This window comes from Fulmarus glacialis, unplaced genomic scaffold, assembly GCF_000690835.1.
Source record: "Fulmarus glacialis isolate BGI_N327 unplaced genomic scaffold, ASM69083v1 scaffold3038, whole genome shotgun sequence".
In the NCBI taxonomy this organism is placed as follows: domain Eukaryota; kingdom Metazoa; phylum Chordata; class Aves; order Procellariiformes; family Procellariidae; genus Fulmarus; species Fulmarus glacialis.
In genome coordinates, this window is record NW_009226271.1 from 20,838 (window position 1) to 43,142 (window position 22,305).

At 45.4% G+C, this 22,305-nt stretch overlaps 1 protein-coding gene across 1 annotated transcript in view; it reads left to right on the forward strand.

Moving 5' to 3' along the window:
- Positions 1-2,464: 2,464 nt before the first annotated feature.
- LOC104080378 (exocyst complex component 6B) overlaps positions 2,465-22,305 on the forward strand; it is a gene marked incomplete at its 5' end in the record, with an annotated part of 50,167 nt that continues 30,326 nt past the window's right edge. The window contains 10 exons of the mRNA XM_009582750.1: positions 2,465-2,548; positions 2,710-2,756; positions 3,984-4,104; positions 6,596-6,667; positions 7,118-7,215; positions 8,132-8,237; positions 9,392-9,501; positions 15,240-15,351; positions 18,869-19,003; positions 20,141-20,320. Of these exons, the coding sequence (XP_009581045.1) occupies positions 2,465-2,548; positions 2,710-2,756; positions 3,984-4,104; positions 6,596-6,667; positions 7,118-7,215; positions 8,132-8,237; positions 9,392-9,501; positions 15,240-15,351; positions 18,869-19,003; positions 20,141-20,320 (1,065 nt within the window). The remainder of the gene's footprint in view (positions 2,549-2,709; positions 2,757-3,983; positions 4,105-6,595; positions 6,668-7,117; positions 7,216-8,131; positions 8,238-9,391; positions 9,502-15,239; positions 15,352-18,868; positions 19,004-20,140; positions 20,321-22,305) is intronic.

Below are 22,305 nucleotides of genomic sequence, written 5' to 3' on the forward strand. Positions count from 1 at the left end.
ACTGAAAGAGTGGTCAGGCCTTGGAAGAAGCTGCCCAGGGAAGTGGTGGAGTAACTATCCCTGGAAGTATTTAAAAGACGTGTAGGTGAGGTGCTGAGGTTTAGTGGGCATGGTGGTGTTGGGTTGACGGTTGGACTTGATGATCTTAGAGGTCTTTTCCAACCTTAATGGTTCTATGATTCTATGATCTCAGTGATGCTACCAGAGATGAGTTGTTCTCATGGTTAGGATGAAGATGATCAGGGTTTTTTGTGCCACTTGTGTAGGTTTTGAGAGATGAGGCACAGCAGGATTTAATAAATATCTTAAGTCCGGTCCCATCAGTGGCCTGGTGGGAGTGGGACAGCCCATTCTGTCTTGGTTCTCCTGTGGCACCGCCAAAATTGAGAGGAGATTTCGGGACTAACCGGCTCTCCTCTGGAGGCTCAGACCCACAGTAAAGTTGGGAGAAAATGAGTTCAGAAACCTGCTTTATTTTTCCCAGCTGTATAGACCGGTCTCATAAATGGCTATAACCCACACAAGCACGTTTTTCCTAAAATCCCTGATGTTTGTGGCTTTGCTTCACTTTGCACCCTTGAATCAGTGGAAGATGCTGGGTGACACCAGCATCTTACGAAGCACCGGCTCCGAGGCCTGGTAGAGGAGCTCGAAGGGAGGTCATAGCTCCCTGCTTGTAGGTCCTCTGAAGGGGGCTAGCACTTAGCTTGATAAAAATTGTAATAATCCTCCCTGTTCTGCGTCTAACCTGTAGATCAGTGGTTTTGGGCTCATGACTCTTCCCTTTCCAGAGGGCAACAGCTTTTGGGAGAATTGAGACGACTTACGACATGGAAATGCTGGTTCCCAGATAGTTACTGTTTCTGAAAAGCTTTCTTAAAATGTCAGATTACTCGTAGGTTCAAGCTGATGTGGGATTGCAGGAGAATGACTTGGATTTATACCCGATCCTGGTTTGTCCCTTGCCCTGGCGTATTGGCACCACTGATGGTTGGATGGATGTGCCCGGCTCATGGGTCAGGAGCTGCTCATCCTGTCCACCCCTGATATTCAGCTAGGATAAAAAGTATAATTGAGAGACAAAACCCATGATATAAATTTGCATAATCTTTGCAATGCATGTGCATGGTCGTAAGAAGGTTTTTTTGGGTGCATTTTAGCACTGTTGGGAAGGGCAGTACCGGGTGGGAATGCTCCTGGGCCCATCAGTAGGCTGAATTTTTGTTTAAGCCTTGAGCTCCAGCTTGTAGAAGACAAGGAGCAAGTCAGGCAACAGCTCCTCAAGGGTTCATTGCAGACATTTCATAAGACCCCTTTAGTCAAGGGCATCCTAAGGCAGCCTGGTTGTATAATGCCGTAGTAGGTGGAGAATCGTTAAATTAGCATCAGGCTTTTCTTGTAATTAATTTATTTTGGTGTAGTAGAGAAGGTTGACGTCTGGTGCCTTGCTCAGGTGAGATTTGTTGTTGCGCGTTGTTTGTTTTGTGAATTCCAAATGAGATTTTTTTTTTTTTTTTTTTTTTGGCTCGGAACAGTTCAAAGCAAGACCTTGTCCCTTCTCTGAAGTGTTTATAATCCAATTTCAGACATAAAACAGCGCGGGCGTGGAGGAGGGAGGAACAGGCAGGGATAAAACGGCAAGGTTTTACATAGCCTAGGGGACCAGGGCGGTAGGCGGACGTCTGAACGCTTCAGCAGGTCGATGGCATTTGAGGATCCTCATGGGTTTGTTGCCTGGGTGGGGATGCTCAGATGTAGCCTGGCTTGGTAAAACAAGCCACCTACAGAAGAAGCCCCCAGAGGAGCGCCCGGCGTGGGTGGGCGATGCCCGTGGAGGGGAGCTCAGGTCTTCGGCTTTCGGCACTAACCGGCTCTCCTCTGGAGGCTCAGACCCACAGTAAAGTTGGTAGAAAATGAGTTCAAAAACCTGCTTTATTTTTCCCAACTATATAGACCAGTCTCATAAATGGCTATAACTCACACAAGCACGTTTTTCCTAAATTCCCTGATGTTTGTGGCTTTGCATCACTTTGCACCCCTGAATCAGTGAAAGAATTTCGGGCATTGTTTGTCCCCTCTTTCTTTTTGCTAACACTAGAAGTTGGTTGTTTCACTGCCCCCACAGTTAAGTAAATATGATGTTTGTCCATGTTATGGTCAGGTAAAGAAGCTGGTTGCATACCTCCATGTACCACATCTGCACGGCAATATTGGAAAATGGGTACAGAGAATTCATCGGATACTCTTATACCTGAACAGCTGATTTTTTGATTTGGTGTTTAGAGTAAAACTCTTTGTCATCTGATATTTGGATTGAATTTTGCAGAAAAGCGTTGCACAGATACGCTGGAGGAGTATGAGATTTGCATCTTAAATGCAAGTTGACGGTAAACGCAGTACATTGCAAGTTAACGGTTAATGCAAACTATTATAATTACTGGAATTAATCTCGTCTGTTTTCCAGGGTGCCCGAGAAACCTTTGAGAACTACTACAGGAAGCAGAGAAGAAAACAAGCCAGATTGGTCCTGCAGCCTCCTTCAAACATGGTACGATGGTCCCCTACTTGCAGTGCCCAAACTTGCTCTGCTGAATAAAGGAGCGGAGGGTTATCTCTGGGCGTTTGTTGCCAGTGGGTGGTCTCTAGTTCATTTCCAGTTGCTCTTGGTCACCTTTGTTTTAATCTTTGCTCACTTTTTCTTTGTTGCAGCATGAAACTTTAGATGGCTACAGGAAGTATTTTAATCAAATTGTAGGGTAGGTATTCTTTTTATATATATCCTCGCTAAATATGTGCGTGCTGTGTTGAGGAGCCCAAAAAGAAAGAGAGAGGAGGCAATGTTGATCTTTTTGAGGATCCTTTAAATGGAGCCAAAACAGGAAGGAAAAAAAAGGTGGTTTGGGCTTTTTAAGTGTTTTAGAGTGTATTTTATAGCACCCATGAACTCTGCTGTGTCGCCAGCGGGAGCATGGAGGAACCTGCCAGCTCTTGTACTAGCAAGCGCATTTCTGGGAATTTGCGGATAAATAATCTCTGTGGACTATGTGCATCTACTTGCCCCACTAATGACATGAATAGGCCCTCTGCCTTAATTATTCTTTAGTATTTGATAATTATTCTTTGATTATTTTCCTGGTAAAGGAGGTGATTCTCAAGCCTCTATTCCTGTGAGCTTCTTATTATTGCACTCGAATTTGGCAAGAGTCTTCCAAAACCAGCTGAGCTCTAAGAGGAGGCAACCTAAGACCGCTGATCTAGCAAAGATAGGGTATGATGTTGAAATTTCTTCAGCTAACGATAATAATTTCAACGTCTCATTGTGACCATCGCAAAGGTGATGTGTGCTGCTCACTTTCTCACGCAGCTCCGTGCTCCTGGGCTGAATTTCCCCAACAAAACACAGCTAAGATTTTGGGCGTTGCTGTTCAAAATGTACGGTGCCACGCTCGCTCCTGAAAAATACAGTTTCTTTTTGGCTAGCGTGTTTGATAACTGGAGATTGGAGTGAATTGATTGCCTTTAAATGGTTGTGAGCATGTGGTGTGTCTGGGCGCGAGAGAGTATTTTTCCCTGCAGTTAAAGTATTTTTCCCTGCAGTTAACCAATTGTAATGCGATTGCTGCTGGCTGGAACAGAGTTTAATCAGCGGTTCTTGTTCAAATAATGGGGTGGAGAACTTAGAGAGGGGAAATTCTGCCTTTGTGTGTATACACAGAGTGCCATTACTAGGAGCAACTGTGTTTTAGCTCACTTCTATAATACAGTGAAACATCATATAAAATACTGCGATGTTAAAAATAGGTGAATAAAGTGTTTAGCGTTGGCTATATTTGATACAGATACTACTGCAAATCTGAGCTTGCTCTGGAGATTTGTGGATGTGCAAATGCCGCGTATCCCTCGCATGTGGTGTTTGCAGATCTCTTTTGATGTCTCGAAACCTGTAACTTTTGATAACAGTGCCATTTTCTCCTCTCTGTTAGGTTTTTTGTAGTTGAGGATCACATCTTGCATACAACGCAGGGCTTGGTAAATAGAGCCTATATTGATGAGCTGTGGGAGATGGCGTTATCAAAAACTATTGCAGCACTAAGAACACACTCAGTAAGTAAAAGCTCCGGATCGCTCAGCTGTTGCTTGAGTATGACTTGACATGCTGGAAATATTGGCTTTTACAGTAGTATTCTTTGTTTTGCCTCTTTTCCAATGACCCTTTGTAAAACAATAACATGAAAATACACTGCTATTTCCCCAAAAGCTTTCTCCAGCTTTTTTTTGCCTCTTGATGCACTCATTCCCCTGTATGAAACTCTCAATATTTTGGGGGACTGGAAAGAAGAAAATAGTGGTTTGATATTTTTCCCGTTACTTTGCTGATCACTTTTGAAAAGTACCAGCAGAGGGAGTCGGTTTGTCCCGGAAAACTGGGGAAAAAAGTGTCTATATGGCACACTGAAGTATGACCTTGTTTGATATTCCCTTAAAGTTCATGGCAGTGAATGGGCTGCTATCAGACTGCAAATCATTTGCACATAAAAAGGCACTAAATAGACTTCTTATTCTTTAATACTGAAAGAAGTTTGGAAAAATTGCTTATCGCTTCGGTATTTCTCTGCTTGAGTAAAAAACCCAAAGCTAATTGCAAAAAATGTACAATTTTCTTCCAGTTTTGTATGACCTGATACAATGTTGTACTGGTTCAGTTGGGAGCACTGGAGTTTTCTGAAAACCCTGTTGGTTAATGGGATGAAAAAATTGTGTTTGACCATAAAAGAAAAAGCATTAATGACTTTCCGCAAGTTCGTTTTCAAGTTATTGGGCCGTTTTCTCCAGAAAAAACGAAGTATTAAATAACTGAAGTCCCTCTGCTGCTGGGGGACGACAGTGCTGTCTGAGAGCACGAGGATGCTGCTGGGTCATGGCGGCGCAGGCCTGCATCTAACGTGATGTAACATGCACGTGGTGGTACCCAAGCGATAACGATGTCGTTGCTCTTTGCTGAGAAAACCCTAAAATTTCTGCCTGGAGATACAATACGCTGCTTCCTTCAAACCACACTGAGTTTTGCATTTACGTGCCCCTGACTTCAGCTGAGTGTGGTCGCCCATGGCAGTGTTGCTGAAGAGCTGCTTGGCTTTACCTGTGCGGGTGGGCACAATCCAGGTGATGGACCTGGAGCTCGTGGGGATGAGGGACCGCAGAGGCTTCCCAGGGCGCTCCGGCTCCGTCCGGCACGGCAGTTGTGTTGACTGGAAGGCTGCCTCCTTCCACTTAAGCTTCTGTGTTAGGAAAGGAGAAAAACACAGAGAAGTACACCCTGCTAGGTTGTAAACCTGTGTTTATTTTCTTTTTAAGTGGGGTTTTCTGCTAGGTGAAAGCCGTGAGAGTAAGCCAGGTACAAACACAGTGTTTTTTAATTTTACCAGCTTTGTTGCCATGACAAGTTGTTTTAAGTGATGCCAAACTTAATGCACGAAGTGGCTGCCAGGCGAGTTTTTTTTCAGTCATTTCACGAAATGTTACGTGATTTCTCATCAGCGTCATCTCTATGCACTGCTCAGCCTACAGCTCCCATATAGACCAGTGCCGTCCATCCCATATTGCCATTGAGACTTGATGGAGGGCTCTCACGTCGGTGAGGCTGTTTTGGCTCTTCCCGTTCAGCCAAACTTAGGCCTGGATTTTCTTCCTTGCTGCAGACGGGGACATCTTTTATCACTTCTGATAGCTTTAGGGCATTATCTTTCTTTCTGACTTTCTTTTTTGGACAGTGAAATGGAAAATGTGTCTCTTCCAGTCTTTCACATTGATTAATGGAGTCATTCCTCCTTGAGTTTCCAGTGAGCTTTAAATCTGTTTCTCCTTCCAGCTTATGATCACTGATTCTATATTTGGTAAGAGTCTGTCTGAAACTTTACATATTTCAGCACAGGGAGGTTGTCTGCTGTGTCCAGAGAGCGCATGAAGCCTGTGGGTAACACGGGGTGGCTCCGGGGGGACGATCGGCGCTGTCACTGAGCTGAGTTGTGTCTTTAGGGTTTCAAGCACTGTCCTGACCCGCAATAAATACTTGTATTGTAGCTCTGACCATTAATGCTGCTGAAATACAGGCATGCAGCGTGTTTTTTGTCAGCCTGAACCACTTAGCAATGCAGCCTTCGCACGGGGCTCGGGGATGCCTCGCTGCGATGCTTCATTACCGTCAGACACAACACACTAAATATTAAATGAGAGGAGCTGCTGTCGTCTTGGTATGACAGCGCGCTGATTTGCTTCATCTCCTCTCGCTTCCCCGGCAGCTCCTGGGTAATCTTAGAGACACTTCAGGTATCTCTAGAGCAACCAAAATCCTTATTCATCATGGAGAGCCTCAAGAGCAGTGCGTTACGAGGAGAGATACCCTTATCAGCGTGCCTTCCCTTGCCCTGTACAACATTAGGGCATGGGCTGTAGGATAAAAGCTGCTGATCATAAGACTGTACGGCGTGCCTGTGTATTTATTATCACTCAAGTGATAACGCAGGAGGGCTGAGGGCAATATTTTACCTGCGTGCTGCAGTTAAAACCATGTTTTAATTTCTCCCCTTCTTTGCAGTCCTACTGCTCAGACCCGAGCCTGGTGTTAGACTTGAAGAACCTCATTGTCCTCTTTGCAGATACACTCCAGGTACCCGGCTGTTGGCGACTGCTCTTTATCTCGCTCAACTGTTGTGCTGCTCGCAGATGGTGTCCGTCAGCGGGGTTATGGCTGATGTGGGCTTGCTGTGGTGGCCCGGCTTCTTTTCTGGCATTGTGGTGCATGAACTGTGGTGCCCGATGGACAGCCTGGTTCGCTCTGTGCGTGGGGTGGCCAGCCCGTGGGCAAGCACCAAGCCTTGGCCACCTTGCCAAGCCCTTGTGCCTCCTGCCCACACCCAGCCCAGCCTTTAATAGCCCTTGGTCCTACCACCTCGGTAAATCACCGCCTAAATCCCTCCACCAGCACTGTTCACCTCTGTGGTAGTGGTAGGGGAGAATTTGCCCATGTGCTCCCTATTAAATAGAGAAAATAATCTTCAGCTGCCTGTTGGGGACTTTTTCTTGTCTGAAGTTGCTCTCTTCCCCCACCCCACTGCAGGGATACGGCTTCCCGGTGAACCAGCTCTTTGACATGCTGTTGGAGATCCAAGACCAGTATAGTGAAACCCTGCTGAAGAAATGGTCAGGAGTTTTCAGGTAAGAAGCTCTTTAAGCAAGCTCATGAGATGTACCTTACAGAGTAGTTTTGGCCCATAAATAAAATCTTTTGAGAGATTAGTTACAAGCTCATTTTTAAATTTTGGGCAACAGTAAGCTTCAGCCTGGGCTCTCCTTGGACCAGGGAGAGCCAATTTAAATACAGTTGTGAGGATCCTGTGTGAGGTGAGATCTGTGCAATAAATGGGTGTAGACCAGAGGTTTTACATCCCAGAGGGATAAGGTTATGGTTTTATGGAGCTCACTTCGACAGTCGATAGGTGGAAGGATACAAAAATCTGGTGCTGCAGTAGCGTTCCTGTGCCCTTGCTCCAGCGCTGAGCCACATGCGTCTCGGGACATCGGTGGCGTATCCTGGTGCTGGTGCTGTAGGCACGTCCGTGAGCTGAGCGGTTGCCCACAGGTGGGGCACAATATATTATCCAGGGTCCCACGCTGCGCTTGGGAGCCACCAGCTCATCCTGTGATGGTCCTCCAGGACATCCCAGGAGGATTGAGGTATCTTAGAGCATGGAGCATTGGGAAGAGGTGCTGGAGGATTGTCAATGCCCTGGAAGCTCAGCCTCCATCTTCCTTGAGTCAGGCAGGACTGAAGCTCACTTGGGCTTTACCGGGACTTGCTGCTGAAGCTCCAGTCTGGACTAAAAGCACCGCTAAACTCTGGTCGTGGCTTTACGCACAATGAAGGCTGGAAGCTGGGAGAGATCCTTGTGTCCGGCTGCAGCAAATGTGACTTCCACAGTCACAAACACGGGAAGAAGTTTAGGCCCATGGGATCACATCTTTGACTGGCACCTACTTCTTAAGAGCTTCCCAACTGAGCAGTAAATCTGCAAAGTTGTGGTTGGTCTGTTGTCACAGAGCTGTCTTTCTAACTTTTCTTTCCTTTTTGTAGAAATATACTTGATTCAGATAACTACAGTCCCATCCCAGTGACAAATGAAGAGGTTTATAAGAAAATAGTTGGACAGTTCCCATTCCAGGACGCAGAACTTGAAAAGGTAATCTTGAAATGGGGAAAGTGTCACGGCGTGTTTGCAGGAGAACCCCGCACCCTTGTTAGTGGCATGGAGAACTGCAAATGAAAGTGTCAAAAAACCCAAACAAACAAACCCAAAACTCCAAAACAAATAAACAACAACAACAAAAACAAAACAAGGGAAAAGAACAAATACACTTTTCATGTTTGCATTTCTCCTGGTGTGGATGAGGAAAGTGTGTATAGCAATACCTCATCAATTTTGTTTTCAGATCACAGTGTACTACCGCAGCTGAACAGTGCTTGCAGTAGACAAGAGACTAGAAATATCTGCTTCCATTGGTATTTTATTCCCATTTTATGAACCCTGTTGTTGACCTTTATTTATTTTAATCTCATATTAAAAAAAAAAAAAGCCTAACAAAGTGGTATATCTTGCCTTTTGTAGAAGTGTGTGCTTGCAAAACCGAATTTGACCTAGCCAGAGTCCCTTAAAAGCCTGCTTGGCCTTCTGCTCCACATCTGGCAGCCAGAGAGCTCCAAGCCTGGTGAACTTAATTAGGACTGGGAGGGTTTTCGATCCAAGTCAAGTGTTTAGATTTCAGAAAGTCTGCATCCTTCCCCAAAACTGTATCATGGGGTCCAGTTTCTTACTATTACGCTCTGCACCTCCCAGCCATGAGTGTGCTATGGGTAAAAGCTGGCTGGAAAAATTTGGTAGAGGACATCTGTTTCCTCTTGGCTTTTGGTGTTGTAAGCAAGTGCTCACCTTGGGCAGCAACTGTGGGAGGTGACGGAGCAAAACACCTTGAGCATGGTGGGAGATAAAAGTCAAGGAGTTCTCCAAAGGGTTTTTTTCATACGAATTAGGGAGTTGGGAGAGGGAATGAGGGTCGCGTTGTGCTGCCTGCTCCCTCCTAGCTGCAAGTTTTCTTCCAGCCTGTTTCAGACTCCAAATCCCTTATGCACCCGTGTGCCATTTGTAAGTGATTATCTGGTCTTTCACTTGGCTGAAATGTTTATATAATATACAATAAATGCTGGCTTGTTGTTTCATTGCTGGACTTAGCTAAATACTAGAATTAATTTGACTGCTTGGAACATGTTGCTGGAAAGCGGTCGTCACTCCTGTTAAATATCTGCTCTTTGACTTGAATTCTCTTCTGTATTTTACAGCAACCGTTTCCAAAGAAGTTCCCCTTCTCTGAGTTTGTGCCTAAAGTTTACAATCAGATTAAGGAATTCATTTACGCCTGTCTGAAGTTTTCAGAAGATCTTCATCTGAGGTAGGGGATGAGTGTGCTAATAGTTGTAATACGGAGGTTTTGTCTGCACTGAAAGATCTCAACAGGGTTAAAATATGAATTCTCTTCCTCAACCCTTCATGCTGCTCAACTGCTTGGATATACCCTGTCCAGGCTGGAGGTGGCTGGTGGTCTCCTTGGAGCAGTAGCATCCTTTGTGTACAAAGGGCTGGCCAAGTCTTCAAAAATATCTGCCTCATGTAGGAGATGTTTCTGAGTCAGTGGTACTAAATAGATGAATATGGTTGTCTCGAGAAAGGTAGTGATGTCCACTTGTCATCAGGTCAGTGCCTGGTATAACATCTACGACCTCCACGTGGCCTCCCCAGACTGTCCCTCAAGGAGCGCGTTGGCAGGAACACTCTTGAGGTTTTGATTTGCCCTGTGTGTTAATGAGTTTCGGCTGCTGGTTTAGGGTTTTTGTTTTTCTTGTTTCCGTACCAACCCTGAATACAAATAATATAATTTTTTTTTTTTATTAAAGCCTCCAAAATATTCCATGCATTTACCCTCCCTTCTCCATCCCAAAGTGCCTTGATGCTGGTTTTTCCCATGCATATGTGTGTGAGATTGGAAAACAGCTATATTAGCCAGATACTGCAAGTTGGTGCTTTCTTTTTGCACCCAGGAACGTCTTCAACTTGGTAGAGGTATATAAATGAATAACAAGATTTTTACTTGAAGGAGGGATCCTTCTTCCCCTCTGACTATTTGCAGCACCGTACTAGCAGGAGGTTGGACTGGGTGGGGGGGTTTCACCCCCCTTGGCAGCTTCACGTCCATGGCCTGACACACTGGACATTGCCCCAGTGCTGATACGAAGCTAGGGCTGTGTTTTGGGGACTCGCCAGATGTTTCAGTGCCTACACAACGCTCTCCAGGGTTTTAATTCTCTTCCTTTGTGCGAGGGATAGCAATTTGGAGAGGCACTTTCTCTCCATCCTCTGCTAGAGGACGTAGCTCATTGGTTGATGTGGAAGCACAGGACGTTTCTCACCCCACGTTTAATCTCAGCCTTTCACTGGTGGCAGGTTGTTCTCTTTGGTGGCTCCCAAGGCTCTTAACCTGTGGGTCACCATTAAACATCTCGGTTTCTGAAGCCGGCAGAATGGTCCGATTTCACACGGATGCTGGTTTCACCGAACCCCACTGTTGGCACTTCCCTTGCGTGTTTTGTGTTCTTCACCATTACGGAGGTGATTGGGTTTGTCAGGGAAGGGAAGAAAAGTGTCCCCTTGGGTCCCTCCTCAGGGGTCCCTCCGGACATGTTATTAAAATTCCTTTCGACATTGGATTTTCCAGCCCTTTTTGAGGAGCAGTGTTGGGCTGGGGGAAGGGAGCCGAGCTCTTGGCTTTTCTAGCCAAACATTTGGAATATTTCTCTGAAAACCCCTGTTGACACTTTCTTCATTTCACCCTGACAGCTTGAATTAGGTTTTATTAGGAAGCTTGGCTACAAAGCCGGCAGCAAGTTTTCTTTCTCTTCTCTTTCTTTTTCTTCTTTGATTGTCATTTACCTTGCACCCTGGAGTGACTGGGGTCAGCCCGTCAGTCACGGGAGGCCTGAAGGTCATGACTACTGCTAAGGGATACGGGACATCAGCTGTCATTAACCCAGACAGTTCGCTTAAATACTCTGCGGTCTTTTCCTGCAGAACAGAGCCTATGGCAGAAAATGTAGCTTGTATTTTTTCTAATTATTTTTTTAAACTAGCTCCTTGTATTTGTTGGACGGGAGCGTTCTGCTTTATGTTGATATGCTTGTGAAAGTTATTTTGCTTTTCGAGTATTTGAAGAAAATTTGGAGCTTACTGTGCATTTATAGGGGTTGCAAATTTTTTTGGTTTGGCTCTATTAATTTGATGAGGAGAAAGAAAACCTCCTTTATACTTTCAGCAGTTCTGCCTTTGTTAAAAAGCGTTTATTTGAGCTCATCAAGGAGATGTCTTTAAAAGTATCCACTCGTTGGAAGGCTTCCGCCGGTTCCAGTGGAATTTCCCATTTTAAAGATAGGGAATATCTTTGGAAAACAGTGGGTGGAAAGATGAGATGTCAGCTCTAATCTACCAGGACTTTGATTGTTTGGTTTTGGGGTTTTTTTTCAAAGTACCAACCCTGAAAGCACTTGGAATACAATTTTTAAAGTGCTGAAAATAGAATAAGTATATAAAGTTATTAAAAATAAGGTAAAATAAAAAATCAGAGGCTTGAATACGTAAATCGGGTTGGACCTTTGGAAACCCACTTTAGGAAAGAGGAGAGAAATGTAGATTCTTTGACAGCTCATATTATTGCTTCTGTGTTACTGGAGATCTGTGGTTGTAGACCAAGCCTGGTAACAAGGTTGGTAGATCACACTGACCTTGGACATACGTAGTGAGCAGACCACACGAAAAATACTGTTAATTTGGGGGTTTTGTTTTCTTCCTGCATATTGTGAATGGAGATCTGACCTTTCTGTTGAACCAAGACCCAACCCCTACTTCACAGTCAAGAGTTGGTGTCATACAACTGACTGGTACCGTTACTCTTTGCTAACTGACCCCACTGGTCCAGGCACCAGGTCTGGGCTGTTGATGTGAGCTACTACTTGGTTCATCATTTCAGCTGGGAGAGTCCTGGGCAAGGCAACGGCTAACACCCATCGCTCCTGTTGCCACCCTCACTTACCTCTTTGGGGGTAGATTTTGGGGGATCGCAGTCCAGTACCTGGTCAAATCCTGCTCTTTTTTTTTTTCCAGAGAATGCTTCCGTTTTTTTTCCTTTCTCAGTGTGTGGACCTCATGGGAGATGTCGCAGATCCTTCTGCTCTGGTGGAACCCAAGAGCGGGGGTTACCAGGCTGCTTGACCCACCATGTAACTAAAGTTACAACCTAATTTTCTAGCTCATGCAGCCGACAAACAAGATGAGAATAGGAAACCTTTGGAAATGGTGCTTTGCAGAGAAAGCTCGGTTAGAAGTGCTTTGAAGCAGTAAAAGCAGCGTGGAAGTGCTAAGCAGTATTATTAAGCACTACTTGTTTATGCCCTGGAGGCTATCATGGTTGAGATGTTCCTGCAGCTGAAGTGAGCGATTAAAGCAAACCCTCAATTTGCAAAACGTTTGGTGATATGGCAACCTCGTGCCGTCAGCACTGGCTGCGGCGTCAGGCAGAGGCCAGCAGCATCCTACTCCTGCCAAGAGCATGACTGTCTCGGGGCGTACACACAGCCAGACAGTAACTGGCTTGTTTAATTTCGACGCCCTGATGACAGGTTGACGTTTGAATTAAAAAAAGCAAGCTTTTCCAGCACGACCTATTTGATTGCTGTGTTGGTTTAGTGAGAAAAGCTGACATAATGTCCAAAAGACCTTGTTTTTCATCCGCGCTTTCTCAGTTCCAGTAGATGCTGGAAGTTCCAGCCACCAGCTCCTCTTCCAGCCTCGGCTGTTCTGCACCTCCACCATCCTTAGGGTCGGGCATTTTTGGATTTCCCAGGGAAAATCCCGAAAGGGCCACAGTGCTTGTACAAAGGCACAGCTTTGTGTACCTTTGCTTCCCATGCAATTTTTTCTTTACCCCCTCCGAGCGTGGGTCCAGCCCTTTTTGCTCCCCAGTCCCCTTGCCTGCTTCCCACGCCGCTCCGGCAGCAGCAGGCAGCTGCCCCCGGTGTCACAGGGTTCCTTTGTACCCCCCCTTCGCTTTAAATCTCCTTTTTACCATCTGTAGATCATCACAGGGTTAGATTTTATTGTACTTGCTATATTTAACCGTGCTATTGTCTGGTGGAGGGGACTGGGGACAATCTGGTTCTTCCTGGGGGATAATGGAGGGCCTGGGGGTGTGTGCATGCATGCGTGCTGGGGTTTGGGTTTTTTTTTTTTGTTTATCTTTAAGTAAAACCTTATTTGAGAGCCCTAGCCATAGTATAAAGACCAGGAAAATTCATTGACTGGTTTCTTCTCCCCCTGCATTTTCATTTCTGTTCCACACTTTAAAAAAACCCAAATGCATCACCTTGGAGCACACATCAAAACCCTGCGAGAAGGAGCCAAGACGTCCATCTGGGCCGTGGAGTGGTCTAGCCCCAATCATCGCTGGCACAGGGTGTGCTTCCCCGCTAAGCAGGAAGAAAATAAACTCACAGGGCTCAGCGGTGGTGATCTAGAAGAGACCCACACTAAGACTTTGGCTGATGACACTGAATTTAAATTATCAGGAGCTGGGTCCTGCCGAGCTCCTGGCCCTGCTCCGCTTGCATCCAACTGGGAAGGAGACAGTGGTCAACCCTTGGCAGGCGTGTAGCTCGGAAAAGCAGACTTCTAAACATCAGGGGAAAGGAAATATTAGAGAAACCTGTTGGGGAGCGCAGCGTGGCGAGCAGCCGCTGGGCGTGCGGGGAGTTGTGCAGCTGGGCTTTTCCTTGGGAAAGCTGCAGCAAGACACGGCTTTCTTGGTCTCACAGAAATACGAACATGGCTTTGCTCAGAGATGCGAGCAGGGAGCAATATTTGCCACTTCTTCTGGGAATTTGGGGGATTTCAGTGCAATTCTCATGCAACAGCACAAGGAAGGTCCTGAATGACTTGAAAAATTTAGTCAACTGAACGATGCGCGGTGCTCGAGGAGGATGAGCAAGTTCAGGGGATGCTGCTGTGACCACAGGTTGCTGTTAGAGAAGACTCAGTCTTGCTTTCCCAAGCTGATGGTGCTGGTGGACCAGGGCTTGGCTCAGTGCATCTGCTTTAACGTTAAATAGACACAGAAATTTGGGAGATGTGAGCTGGGCAAGGGCTGGCACCACCCTTCCCCGCACCAGCGGACACCCCAATAGCAGCACCCCGAGATCCCCCACCTTGCATGCTGGCGGTGTGGTAACTGCAAGGTTTGCTTTTCCTTCTCGTGTCCATCCCTGCTTTGTAATCTGGCCCATTTGTCAGGTAAAACAGGAGAAGGAGCAAAAGGTCACGGGCTTGATTTACTGGGAGCCTGAAAGTTATTAACGCTTCTCAGCCTTCCAGTTGAAAATTTTCTCTGCCTGTCACTGCGCTGCCAGAGATAAAGCCCTGTGGTGTCAGGGCTAATGCAGGGCCAACGACAGATCAAAGGAGCCTGTGCTGGGGTGGGTTTCCAAAACCTCCTTGAGAAAGCAGAGGTTGCACCTTGCTGGCGTGTGTGTTGGAGGGGCAGGAACACTTAAGCAGAAAGCCAAATCCCCAAACTTCAGCAATGCTGCCGTTGCAACCATCTGGCAAAGGGCGTGAATGTATTGCAAAAGCTTCCAGTCTGATTTAGTGAAAGAAAAAACCATGAGAAGGGTGGGGGGAGGTATTTTGGGGGGTTTGATTTGTTTCCCTCCCCCCCTCCATTGCAGGTCTTTGATCCCTTTCCCCTTGTACTGAACGTGAAAACTCCAGCGCTGTGTGCAGGGCAGTGCATGGGTTAGTGCTGGCGCTGCGGGCAGCTCTCACCCGTGCTGCACCAGCCCCTCTAAGAGGAGAGGCTCAGGGATGTAGGTTTAGCACGCGTTAGTCCCCCTTCCTTATAGACACATGCACAAAAAGGCCTAAATTGTTGGTATTTTGGTATATATTAGTATGTCAGTGCCTGTGAGCAGTGCATGGATGATTGTGCGTAAGGCAGCGGAGGGTTGAGAAGGAAACCGGGTGATGAGGGCTCCAGGTGATTTTCTTTTCATAGCGCGTTTTGCAAATCTCTCTTTAAATTCTACTTTTCAGCTCCACCGAAGTTGATGATATGATTAGAAAATCTACAAATCTGCTGCTGACCCGAACGCTGAGCAACTGTTTACAGAATGTCATCAAGAGGAAAAACGTCGGGCTGACGGAGGTAGGACGCGGCTTCGAGGAGACCCATTTCTAGGGCAGGGTGACAGAAGGGGGTTTGGTCCCTCAGAGCTCCTTAGAGCACCTTTAGAAATGCTTTTTGGATTTTGGAGCGTTATTATAAAATACTAGGTTGGAAAACAATAATGGAACCACACAGTGTTGCTGTACAAAGAAACGAACACTTAATACTGCAGGAAAGAGGAAGCTTTTTTGCTGTTGCTGTTAGAATTGCCCCTCTTTTGAATTTGCAGAGCATTCAATATCTGAATTAAAGTGGTGGGTAAGAGGACTTCAAGGAATGGCGAAGAAGAGCCAACTGGGAGCTAGGAGAGGATGGGGGAGTGGTCCCCATCTGTAGGTGATATTTGAGGTGGTTTCAGCACATCGCTACAGTATAAACTCTGTATTGGCATTTTCTTTTTGCGATTGATACTTTTTTGTGCACAAAGTCAGATTTCTGAAAAGTTTAACGCGTGTAAATCATGGCTGTTTGGGAACGTGTGTGGTACGCAGGGCAGTTTGGATGCCTTACTGGGACCTCTGTGTGCTGTTATTAAATGAGGAGGTATTAATACAGTTGCAGTTGTTTAATTGACTGTACTGTAGAAATGTGTCGTGTTCTCTGGACACTGTAAATACCCTAGGGAAGTGAGTCTTGGAGAGTTTAGTGCATTTACAGCAGTATGTATTTACACATGATGCTTCCTCAGCCCTTTATCTCACGGTCTGGAATCTCTCTGCTTCCTGGGGGCAAATTCCTCTTCCCTCCTGCTCCTCCCAGCGCTCCCTCACAAAGAGGAATGCAACACTATCCCTGCACCATCCATCCCCCAAATGATCTTTTTGCTGCTGTTGCAAATGTTCCCACAGTGTGATTGAGCGTAGGAAGGGCAAAACGGGTGCGACAGTCCTCTCAGCCTCTTTTGCCCAGTTTAGACGGTGTAGATATTCCTTGGCATCTTCCACGTTGAGTGAAGGTGATGCCTTTCTTTTGGCTGAGAGTGGCTTCTTCATGTACTTTGGAGCTGAAGAGGATTTTTGCGAGAAAAGCACAACTTGAGTTTAAAATAAAGGTGTAGTATGTCCAGAGGCTGGTGTTCGTCTCTGAATCTATTCTCATAGTTTCACCCTCTTGTTCCTTACCACTTACCAAGGTACAACTAGCTCTCTCCTGGGGTTATCTCTACCATCATTTTTTTCTAATTTGGTTGAAGAAAAACTATTTTGAGCATCTTCGTCCCCTCCTGCCTCTTTTCTTTGTGTAACCATTGACCAGGTCAATGGAAGCACGCGGCGTTTTTCTTCTGAGTTTCTCAAATCCTTCCCTTTTAAGAAAAGACATTGATGTGACTGTGTGGAGCACAGGAATTAAAGGGCGCGTTGAAGAGTCCCAGATCATACACAAGCATAGTCCTGGTGTCAAAAATGATTGCAGAAGATATTTAAGTACCCTGCATAACTATCACTTCCCAGATTTAATTTTTGCACAAAGCAACACCATCCGTTTCTGGGCTCTCCGATGTCATTTTTCAAGCAGTGGACAAGATAATACAAGGCTGTGTACCAACCTTCCTGGTCTGTTATCCTCTTCAATTTATTTTTTCATTGCTCTTTTTTTGGGCTATCTCTGAGCAGTGGATGTTGAAGTTTGCTACCAAGTCTGCTCCAAATATTCCTGGTGTTTTGAATAATCCTGACATCCCTCAAAACAAGAGAGAGAAAAGACGCTACTATTTTTTTCATTTGAATATGCCAACGAGAAGGTCTTACCCCAACGAGAATCCGAATTCAAGAGAAGATCAGAACTTGATGGAGCCAGAGGGGGAGCAGAAAAGCTCATAGCAAGTGGTGGAAGAGACTCAAAGCAATCAGGCCCTTCAGGTTTGATAGCTGATTTGGACCAGTAAGTTGTGATGATCAGAGAAGAGGTTTAGGAGGAATTTCACACAGTTGGAGATATTTAATTCACTTCAAACTATAGGAAAGGATATCACGATTGTGATGTCAGGGCTATCTGACACAGAGAAAGGCAAACAAATGAGCACTTGTTTGAAGGCAAAAATCAAGAACAGAATTAACCCAAGGAATTCAGAAATGAGAAGCCCCTCTAGTTACCTGTGTAGTACATTTAAGGGACCAAGTACGGAACAAGAGGAGTTCAAATAGATTGTAATTTGATTTCTTAAAAACAAAAACCTGACTGAAATCGCAGAAGTGTTGGCTGGAAGGGACCTCTGGAGGTATCTAGCCCAACCTCTCAGTGGAAGTACAATTATTACTTATTCGGATCACGTTGACTGTTGCTTTCTCTACCTGAGTTTTAATTTCTCCAAAACATAGGTCCCACAGCGACTATTGCTTTCTCTACCTGAGCTTTAATTTCTCCAAAACATAGGTCCCACAGCTTCGCTGGGCACCCCGAGTTCTGCACTACCTTCCTAATGACTCTTTTACTTCCTAATATCCAAGATGAACCTCCCAAACTGTGACTGTTGCCTCTTCTCATGTCATCTGGCACTAAGAAAAGTTGGGGGCTATAATCTTTGTAGCGTTACTTCAATATTTCTGTGCCTGCAACATTCAAATCGGTGATTAATCCATCTCATTCAGGAGATTTGTGAGTGTTTCAAAACCATTTCTTTAGAGGCGGTAACTGCGGACGGCCACACCATACTCCAGCAATTAAATTATATCAATCTGGAGCATTATAATGCCTTCTGTCTCTGTAAGAGAACTGTTTTGGCATGATATCTGAGATACGCGTTATTTGGAAAGGTTTTGTTATAGCTTATGTTGCACCTTGAAAATATTTGCGGCAGTCTGCTCAGAAAAAAGGTATCTGCTTAAGGAATTAATGATGCTTCCAAGTCAGTGATCCTAAAGTGGAAGCCTGAATTGGTTTGCTCTGGATTGTAAATGTTTGTGTTGGTTGACTTCCGCAGAGGCTTTTGCTCTGTAGATGCCTTTAGTGTCCCTAAATAGTGCCATGTGAAGGCATTAAGAAAATTGCAGATAATGGTGGGTATGATAACTGAGAAGATACCAGGGTGAGATCTGCTGTTCACCCACACCACCCTCAAAAAGTAAAACCTTGCGGTTCCTTTGTTAAATGCCTTAGTATGATGATGTTTGGTGTCACTCAAGATATGGGTTATTTAGGGTTCACTAGCAGACAGAATACTTGGGATTTGACATGGCATTTTTTTGTAAGCCTGTTGTATTTGAATTGCGCTGAAATGAGCCCTGACTGACAGCTGAATGTAGGAAAGTCATTGGAAAAAAAAAATCTTTTGTGGTATTAGTGGCTGTCATGGGAAATGCTTTTCCCCCAAAATTATCTTCTATTTAAGTTTCTGATGTTATTAAAGGAGGAGAGCCTTTGAGCGTGTAGCAAAGCTTAGTGTGTTTGTACAGCGTCAGCTTTTCATGCCAGAATTTCTTATAAATTGGCATCTGTTAACCTGGCACGTCCCTGGCTTCAGGAGCACCGTCTTTCAATACCTTTTTTGCCTTTGCAGCTTGTACAGATTATTATAAATACGACCCATTTGGAGAAATCCTGCAAGTTCCTAGAGGAATTCATAACCAATATCACTAACGTACTTCCAGAAACTGTCCACACTACGAAACTCTACGGGACCACAACCTTCAAGGTGAGAAGGCTGGTAGATCCACCTCGGGGGAGTTGCTGTTGATGTTTGGTTGGAGAGTATCTGCTTTCAAAGCCCGTGTGTGGATGTGTGTATGTAGGGAGCTAAGCTGAGGTGAAAGGTGATTTTGTCATATCCTGGGAAGCTTACGCCATCAGACTAGCTTTTGGGTTTGTCCTTCGGAGCATTACTTTGTCGAGATCGTGAGCCTTTGTAGTCCTAATTTACAGGCTGTGACTGCAGCACTTATTATCTAAAGGATTAAGCGGCTTTTAAAAGCCTGAATTTTTTTTTTTTTTTAAATAAATTTTCATTTTGCTGTTTAAGCGCCATACAGTGTTACACACGTCTGGCCATGAACGTAAACTCTCCTCTTTCACCCAAGAGGAGAATAGATTTTCAGAACTTTTATTTCTGTATCATTCCACTCCTTTTAGCATTATCCCCTGAAAATCAGGGCTGGCAGAAACTGCTAGACTTCCCACTCTTTAAATCTTTAAATCATAATCCAGGAGCATCCACCCAGATACTTTATATGAAATCTTAAGGCCATAATTGGGTCAGCTGTGGGGTGGCTGAATTGTGTCCCGTGGCTGGAGAGCGGGAGACAGAACAGCGCCGAGGACTCGAGCAACAGTAGGGAATTGGTTAGGTGAGGTTTGCCCTTGGGATAACTCAGCAGGAGACTAAGGCCCCAGGGAAGTCCATTCGTTGTCCCTTCTGGCATCATCTACCTATTTGGCCTGAGGATGAGTTTTCCTACCCTTATTCTGGCAGGGAGGCTCCTCGGTGGCCCTCCTGCACCCCATACCTGTACACAGTTTGGTGGGCCTTGACCTTTTTCCATATGGGATATTCCTCTCCCATCTCTCTCTCTTCCATCCTGCACTAGATTTGGCCTCCTGGTCCCCAGGTTGCATCAGAGGCAGACACCAGCTTGATCTTGCCTACCACTGACCTGGTGGCACATATCCCATCAATCTGAGCTAACCTGAGGCTGTAGCAGCCACGTAGTTGCCCACAGGCGCTTTGTCTTGTGCTACCTTTAGGGCTAAAAGTTGGGTCAATCTCACGTCTTGTTACTTGTGTAGACTTGTGGTATGGAGACTCCATCCTGTGTAACGTTGTCCTGTTTCCCAGGACGCCCGCCATGCTGCTGAGGAGGAGATTTACACTAACCTGAACCAGAAGATAGACCAGTTCTTGCAGCTGGCGGACTACGACTGGATGGCCATGGAGCCAGGCAGCAAGGCCAGCGACTACCTTGTAGATCTCATTGGCTTTCTACGCAGCACGTTTGCTGTGTTCACCCACCTCCCGGTAAGCCATCTCCACTGATTTGCTTTTTTTTTCCCTCCGGGAAGCGCACGGGCATCTGATGGCGCCATGCTCTTGAAACTAATGGTCGCTCGGGCTTTATGGAGTGTGATGGAAGAGGGGCCTTGTACTGTCAAGTGTTATGAAATAACAAATCTATTTATAAAGTAAGCCATTTCATGTGTTACCAGAAGTTGAGCTTCAGTGAGAGTCTCCCCAAGTATTTGCAAGTCTACTTATACATGAACGAGGGAGATATCACAGTCCAGCATGTAGAAGTAGGATCATAATTCACTAGCCACCTACGTTTTAGATATATTAACTTTCAGCTTAATGGACATTCAAGATTTTTTTCAAGAGATCCCAGTATAAGAGTGTCTATTATTTGAACCGCAGATACATTTCCAAATGTTTGTCAAGGCACTGGATGCCTTACATCAAAATATTGCTCTGCGTTGGAAGGCAGCATATGTTTCTTTCTTTTCTCTGCTGTCTAAAATATGCCTGTGTTTATGCTGTTATTGCGATCAAAAAATGTATTTTATGTTGTTTTTTGCAGTTGGCTGAGTAATGTCCCGTTGAATAGGAAAAATATAATCGTCAGGGAGTTTCATTTTTGCTCAAATAGTGTTTTTTCCTTTAAATAAGATTTGTACTGAGCTATCTGGATATATACTTATGAGTATCTTCAATCAGCAGGTATTTTGAAATAGCAAATCCACTGAACACTATATTTGTCCTAAAAGCCATTTCAGATCTTTCTTCTTTACTGGACAGTTATTTATTTGTTGTTAGTGGGTGCCCAGGATTATAGTACACGGGCGCACACTGGGCACTTTTCACGAGCTTGGATATAAACAGGAAGAAAAGACTGATCATACACAATGGCAGTTTCCTTAACTCCATTCTGCTTGTTTATGTCGTTGCGATTGCGCTACTGGAAGGATGTTCAAGCACTCCAGAGCCGCTTCAGGACGTGTTACAGCCCCAAAACTTTGCAGTCTTCTGCATGGCTTGTGTCTTTGGCCTTCTCTATCATAGCAGGAAGATTTGGTAGCCACATGGAAATGAGGACTGATCTGCTGTGGATGGAGAAGCCACCAAAAGAGAAATGTGGCTTTCCCAGTTCTCTGTACCTGGAAGTGCTGTTGAGGAGAAGGTGCTTTCTTGGAACAAACTTCTAAATAAAGTGTTGCCTCCTGTGCAGAGAGGTCAGAAGGGCTTTCGCCCATCTTCTTGTTCAGGCCAGGTTTATTGCCAAAATGTCCCGTCCGTTAGCAGCCCTGAGCAGCGTGGCTGGTGGCCACGTGAGCAGGCATGGGGCAGGTGCCCTCTGGAGTCTGGAGGTGCTTGGAGATGGCTGGATTCCTCAGCTGCTGGATTTCCCTTTAAAAAAGGAGAGGTGGCTGAACAGGGTGTGGGTTATTACCTGGAGACCATTTCCACAAATCATACTGGGAGTACTTACGCAAGCAGGTGATGGAATTTGACAAGGAGATTGGTCTCTGCACCAGAGCATGAAGCATGGCTAGGAGGGAAGGTGAGGATGGGGAGAGATGCCCATAATGATTGATGAGATGGATCTGGAGTGATTTATCTTCTTTAAATATTAATGTTTCCTTTTTGAATGAGTCAAAATTTTTTTGGAAACTTGGAGGGCAATTGTCTAAAAAGGACCGAGACAGATCGAAGCAGCTTTTTATCTTCCAGAACTGGATTAGAAAGGACCCAGCTGAGAAGAAGGCTGTCTGCAGTTTGCACTGGTAGAGGCGCTGGCTAACGTGCCGGTGCTGTTCAACCAGCACACACGCAGCACCTTATCTTCAAAGCATTGCACGGCACTGATCCTCCCGTCAGCCCTGTGAGATAGGGGAAGCAAGTCAATCAGATGCTGCAATCTGATTTATGAAGCTGTACATCTGGTTCAATGGTTTGTAGGAGATTGTCACGGTTTAACCCCAGCCGGCAGCTCAGCCCCCCCCCGCCGA